The sequence below is a fragment of the Rosa rugosa genome, chromosome 1 (genome assembly GCF_958449725.1).
Source record: "Rosa rugosa chromosome 1, drRosRugo1.1, whole genome shotgun sequence".
Classification (NCBI taxonomy): Eukaryota; Viridiplantae; Streptophyta; class Magnoliopsida; order Rosales; family Rosaceae; genus Rosa; species Rosa rugosa.
The window spans coordinates 72,504,935-72,512,085 of NC_084820.1; the positions used below are offsets into that span (position 1 = coordinate 72,504,935).

The 7,151-nt window shown below is 39.4% G+C and overlaps 1 protein-coding gene across 1 annotated transcript; it reads left to right on the plus strand.

The window, feature by feature from the left end:
• The first annotated feature begins 211 nt into the window (after positions 1-211).
• Positions 212-2,518, plus strand: LOC133726778 (transcription factor TCP20). The gene is made up of 2 exons (XM_062154397.1): positions 212-2,050; positions 2,145-2,518. The coding sequence occupies exon 1, from the start codon at positions 817-819 to the stop codon at positions 1,840-1,842; it is 1,026 nt and encodes a 341-aa protein (XP_062010381.1). The 5' UTR covers positions 212-816; the 3' UTR covers positions 1,843-2,050; positions 2,145-2,518.
• The last annotated feature ends 4,633 nt before the right edge of the window (positions 2,519-7,151 follow it).

The following is a 7,151-nucleotide window of genomic DNA, read 5'->3' on the forward strand; positions in this document are numbered from 1 at the left end:
TCTTTCAGGTTTTATGAATTTTTAAACATATCTCAAGGATGGGCCTAGAAGACCAAGAAGAGTGGGTTTGAAGCAAACCCGTCAAGCCATTCATACGATGCCAAGTGTCATATATATGAGTTTCCACCTTGCAGTTGAGTCCCTTACAAGAGATGGCATCATATGTTGGTTGCTCTTGCAATTATAGCATACAGGAGAAATCATTAATATTGAAAGGTTGAAGAAAATTGGAGATTGGAGATTGGAGATTGAAGAAGAGAAAGGGGGAAGCCAATCCAAACCTGGACCATCCTTGAGGACCATGACTGACTCCATGGATTGTGGCAATGTGGGGAAGGCAGAAGGGTAGTGGATTTATCTGGCCAAGTCAAAATAGGGAATTTTTTTTTTTTTACTCTAAATTCTATGTGTCTGATGAGATGGGGTGGTAAAATTTGAAATTGGGTAAAATTAGCAGTTAAAGTTGCTTTCTTGTTTGTTTTTTTTTCCTTATCTGGCTGTGCTAGTCAAACGTTGCTACAGTGTATGGACAGACACATACAGAGAAAGAGAGAGAAGATAGAAATTAGAAAGACAAAAGACTCAGAGGAAGGAAGGAAGGAAGGAAGGAGTGAGTAAAAGAACAAGTCTACTCCAATTCTGAGAGAGTTAAATTTTGTGACTTTTGTCTCTCTATTGTTGTTGTTTGTCCAAAACAGTGAAAACTCATGAAAGTCTAGGACTTTTCAGGTCACCTTCTTCAATCAAAGACAAAGACAAAGAACACCCCTTTCCCTTTTTAATTTTTTTCTTCCCCTAATTTCTTTTCCCCTGTTGATGGATCCCAAGGCCTCAAAGCAGCCTCAGGAGATACCCAGCTTCTTGAGCCTCCCACAACCTGAGCAACAACATCATCATCAGCAACAGCCCAACACCAACACCAACACCAACACCAACACCATGAGTGAGAACAACAACAACCACCATAACAACAACAACGTTGTCAAACCGGCGGAGATCAAAGACTTCCAGATTGCGATTGCGGACAAAGACGAAACCAAGAAGCAGTTGGCGCCCAAACGTAGCTCAAACAAAGACAGACACACAAAGGTGGAAGGCAGAGGAAGAAGGATAAGGATGCCGGCTCTTTGCGCCGCGAGAATCTTCCAATTGACTCGAGAATTGGGCCACAAATCGGACGGAGAAACAATCCAATGGCTGCTGCACCAGGCGGAGCCGTCGATACTTGCCGCCACCGGCACGGGGACGATCCCGGCGTCGGCTCTGGCGGCGGCAGGCGGGTCGGTGTCGCAGCAGGGGACTTCTCTATCAGCTGGTCTGCACCAAAAGATAGATGACTTAGGAGGGGGAGGGTCCAGCGGAGGTAGGACCAGTTGGGCTATGGTGGGAGGGAATTTAGGGAGGCCCCATGTGGCTGCAGCAACTGGGCTATGGCCCCCTGCCGGGTTTGGTTTTTCTTCACAGTCATCTTCATCTGGTCCATCTACTACAAATCTGGGAGGGACTGAGAGCAGCTCAAATTACTTGCAAAAGATTGGGTTTCCTGGGGGGTTTGACTTGCCAGTCACCAACATGGGTCCTATGAGCTTCACTTCAATTCTGGGTGGGGGAAGTCAACAGCTGCCTGGTTTGGAACTTGGGTTGTCACAAGATGGGCATCTTGGGGTTTTGAACTCTCAGGCTGCTTTGAACCAGATATACCAGCAGATGGGTCATGCTAGAGTGCATCACCAGCAGCAACACCACCCGCAGCAGCACCAGCACCAGCACCAGCACCAACACCAACACCAACACCAGCAAGCTCCGTCTTCTAAGGATGATTCTCAAGGCTCAGGACAGTAGCTAGGAACCAACAAAAGAGAAATTGGTGGTCAAGGTTTAGATCTTGTGAAATCGAGCAGTAGTAGCATTTTGTTGGGGACTGAGTTTGTTTTCGGTAATGGTATTTGTATTGTATACTTTGAGAGAATTGAATAGGGGCACCGGAAATGCTTGTTTCTTTTGCTCCTTATTTTGTTCTCCATTGCATGACTCAAGTCTCCATATAAAGGTGCTAACTTTTGCTTCTGGTTATTTCTTTTTTCACTAATCTTTGTGTTACCCCATAGGGGAATTGATTGGTGAGTGTGTTGTTGCTTGTGCAGGTGGGAATTGTGCACAGTCAAATTGATGAATTGGGTTTTGGGCTTAACTGCTGCTTTAATTCAGAGGTGTGTTGATTATAGTGTAAGCCATCTTTAATTATTCTGTTCTTCACTAGGTGTGAATGAAGTGGTGCTCCCAGTTTGTTTGTGAAAATTTAAACCATAGAGTTTTACAGTCATACTTGTCCAATTTTTTTCTCCTAGATCCACTGAGGGTTGTTCTTAATCATCTAAGATCTTCATTATGTTTTGCACAAACGGGCAAATTACTACTATCCCAATCAGCTATCTATTACTTGTACTCTACTTAACTTGCTCATGTTACTTTCAAAGAATGCTTCTTTAGACTAATCTCATTTTGTCTTTATAATCAATTTTGCTTCTTTCCTCTATGAATTCTTTGCTGGTTCTAACTTATAACTAGAGGGATTATTTGCTCTAGCTAACAATCCCCATCCAAAACTCTGTATGTACAGGTTATTAGAAATGGTCGCTGTTCTTGTGATATTTGCTACAATACTATAATTTCAGTGAATTTTGTTCAAGAGTAACTATTTCTTACAATTTCATTAAGCACAGATGTATGAGTATTCCCTTAAGAATGACAGCCTTAGAACATTGAATTGGGAATATTTCCTTACTTGAACATTCTTTATTGCCTTTTTTTTCTTTTCCTTTTTTTCTCTAAAAGATGCCTCATTGAAGGCATTAGTCTCACTAGAGTAGTGTCTTAGTAGGCTTATAATTGTCTAGCTTGCCCTTTTACCTCCTTGAGTGTCCAAATACATGTCAATTCTTGAAGAAGGGTACCTGATTTCTTTTGGGGCAGAACTTCAAAATGGGAACTCCTCATTTTATGTGTTCTGACGTAGCTTGGTAATCTATTTGATTTACACAACTTAAATCCCATTACTGGAGGGGTAGGAGCTAACATTATCACAAAATAATTAGAAGACTCGTTGAGAATGCTAATTCACTGACCTATCCAAAGCCTACTAGAATCTGCCAAAGAACTTCAGTATGAAAACTTCACTATTTGCCTTCTTTCAGAGTATCTGAGTTTGCAATATATCGGGTCAAAGGAAAGAAGATAAAGAGTATATCAGTATATCTGAGTTTGCAATAGATGTCAGCTTATACTGTAGAATAGATGCCATGCTGAGAAATCTATAGAAGTACGGTACTTCTAACTCAACAAGTCGGTTGGCAAGTTTGTGAGACTTTGGATGTAGCACTAACCGGACATACTCTTATTCAATTGTGAGAGTTCATCAGTATCACGCAGTAAGACAAGGTCTTAGAGTAGAGTTTTGTTGTCTTTTCAACTCTTTTGGCATATTACAGGGGTTTCATGGAAAGGGTCTCTTGTTTAGTGTCAGCATATAGGAAGGGAACACTTGGAACATATCCATTGAGTAACAGAACTTCTAAATCAAATTATCTGTATTCTCATTAACATGGAAAGGTGACTCTATCAAATTTTTCTTGCCTTCTTATGGTCTCAGATTCTTTTTTGTTTATAATGGAAATCCTTTATCTAGTTTCAATAGCTTACTGCTGAGCTGAGGTTTACATACGTTGATCAGCATAGCACAGATGACTCTGTTGTTTCGTTGGCCTTAGATTGTGTATAATGAGGCCACATCCAAATTGTTTCGAGTAGTGAAGATTTGTTATGTAAGACTGGAAGTTTCTGGGTGCAAATCATGTAGTTCGTACTTTTATACAAGTTACAACCAGTAGCTGAGCCAAGATAATTACACCAGAATAAGTTAGGACCTCCGTGAAAACTGCAAACATACATATAGCACATATATGCAATCACTCACAAATGTACATAAACACTGATTATAACATAGCTTGATACATGAACTGGTGTTTGGAGTTTAATATGATAATGACCTGAAGTCATTTGAACTCTTGAAGCAACAATCTTCTGCACTACTCTCAGGATCTTGGTTGTCTCTATGGGGCAAGACTCTTGTAACTCGGTGTAGAGAGAGTGCAGGGACTATGCCTTTTATATAGGAGCAGAAAACACAGTCCTCTTCCCATAAGAGTGATTGTGTTTCACTAGGGTGCTCCTTCTTTTGCATACATATCTATACTTATCTAATATATCAGATAAGCAAACGGTTTTCCATCTAATATCTTATCAGAAACATCTAAGATATCTTAACAAGAATTAGAGTCCTATGCAGTACCAATTGCTTCTCTGAATCCTCTAGTTGTTGTCCGAAGTAAATATGTGATAAGGTCCAATACATTCTTTCATTCTCCCACTCGGACCATCACAAATTTACATGACAAGAAAACTAGTATAAACTGAGCATAGCAATAATCTGGAGTGTGCACAAGGTACTACATAGTCTCACCAACCATTTCAAGACTCTGTCAATATATTGCTGCAACATTGAGCTAAAGAACAACAAATAACTAACAAGTTAATTGAATTCCAGAACTACAACGCAACAGCAAAATAATACATGAATCACCAACAAGATATGATCTATATGTTTAATTGAGCTCCTGCATGAATCTGACATCTATGCTCAAAGTAAACTGTCCTTTCTTTATGATCTTGTATATATCAACAAAATCCATGAAAACATAGATTCCACCATAAATCCACCTGATATGTTTTCTGTTCATGAGTATGATCAAATAATGTAGCCATACATTTAAGCAAAAACCATTCATACTCATAAGAATAACAGCTGTTAAAACAAGCATCTATAGCTCAAAATAAAATAATGCTGCAGCAAAATAGAAAACCATGGTATTAACTGAAAATTTCCATAGGGAAAAACTTTATTACACAATGAAATCATTGTCTCAATGTCATACAAAAGAAGCATTAAAAGAATCAGAAAACTTAGAACAACTCCCACTGTTTTCAGCAATCTAAACTAGGTAAGACACCAATTTCTGCAGTATGCTTTTGGAAAGCTGCAACTGAGAGTGCCTTGGTGAATGGATCAGCTAATTGTGACAAGGTGTCAATATTAGCAACAGAAATCTCACCATGTTTCACTCTCTCCCTCACACTATAGTACTTCAAATCTATATGCTTAGAGTTTGAAGATCTTTTGTTGTTCTTGGTAAAGAACACTGCTGCTGTGTTGTCACAGAATATCTTCAAGGGTCTGCTAATAATGGTGTCAACTAGTTTGGTTTGGCTAATAAAATTCTTCAGCCATAGCCCTTCACAAGTTCCTTCATAAACAGCAAGAAATTCTGCTTGCATTGTAGAAGTAGCCGTGAGAGTTTGCTTTACACTTCTCCAAGCAATTGCTCCACCAGCCAACATATACACATAACCAGAAGTCGATTTTCCTGATGCTGGATAACCCCCTGCAAAATCAGAGTCAGTATAGCCAACAACTTCCAGTTCCTTCACTCTTCTATATACAAGCATGTGATGCTTAGTTCTCTGCAAATATCTAAGCACCTTTTTGCCTGCAATCCAATGTTTGTAACCTGGATCTGATTGGAACCTTGCTAAAACTCCCACTGCAAATGCCAAGTCTGGCCTTGTACACACTTGAGCGTACATTAAACTTCCTACCAATCGAGCATATGGTCTGTTCTTCATTTCTTCCCTTTCCAAATCATTGCTTGGACACTGTGACTTGCTCAATTTATCTCCCTTAGAAATTGGTGCTTCACCATTTGAACATTGCTGCATATCAAATCTCTTCAACACCTTTGATATATAACTTTGTTGTGAAAGCCCCAATAGATTTCTACTTCTGTCTCTCTTGATCTCAATGCCAAGAACATATGCAGCCTCACCTAAATCCTTCATATCAAAGTGTTTTGATAGAAAGACTTTAGTTTCTGATAGCAGATTAGTATCATTGCTAGCAAGCAAGATATCATCCACGTAAAGTATCAGAAAAATGAAATTTCTGCCCTTTCTCTTCATGTAAACACATTCGTCTACCAGATTCTCAGTAAATCCATGTGAACTCACTACTGCATCGAATTTCAAATACCATTGTCTCGACGCTTGTTTTAATCCATAAATGGATTTGCATAACTTGCACACCATGTTTTCTGTGCCAGCTTTAGAAAACCCTTCAGGTTGCCTCATATAGATTTCCTCTTCTAAATCACCATTTAGAAAAGCGGTCTTTACATCCATTTGATGTAATTCCATGTCATAGTGAGCAACTAAAGCCATTATCACCCTAAATGCATCTTTGGTGGACACAGGAGAAAAGGTTTCAGTAAAATCAACTCCTTCTTGCTGCGTAAAACCCTTAGCCACTAACCTGGCTTTATACCTTTCTACACTCCCATCTGCACATCTTTTAGTCTTGAATACCCACTTACATCCTATTTCTCTATGGCCCTTCACTGGCTCCACAAGTTTCCAGACTTTATTAACTTTCATCGAGTCCATTTCTGCCTGCATTGCTTCTATCCACTTTTCTGCATTTTCTGATTCCATAGCTTGCTTGTAAGTCAAAGGATCATTGTCTTCAACAACTTCATCTTCAACTTCTTGTAAATAAACATGATAATCTGCTGGAATAGCAGACTTTCTCTCCCTTTGTGATCTCCTCAAAACTTGTTCAGGTTGTGCAAGTTGTGCAGGTTCTACATTTTCAGTCACATTTTCAACTTGTTCAATGGGAATGTATGGCTCTGGAGCTACTGGAACTATTGGTTCAGCTAAGGTCTCAGTTGCTAAATAATTCGGCAACTGTAGGGGTTCAAGAGACACAACATTAGAGTTTTCTGGTGAATCTTCTTCTGGTATTTCTTGAAATTCAAGCTCCAGATCTTCAAAATCATGTAAATAATTCATCTCTTCGACAAAAACAGCTTTTGAAGTCTCCATAATTCTAGTACTGTGATTTGGGCAGTAAAATTTAAAGCCCTTAGATTTATCAGGGTAGCCTATGAAATAAGCACTCACAGTCTTAGAGTCGAGTTTTGACTCTTGAGAATTATATAATCTAGCTTCAGCCTTGCAACCCCATACATGTGTGTGCTGCA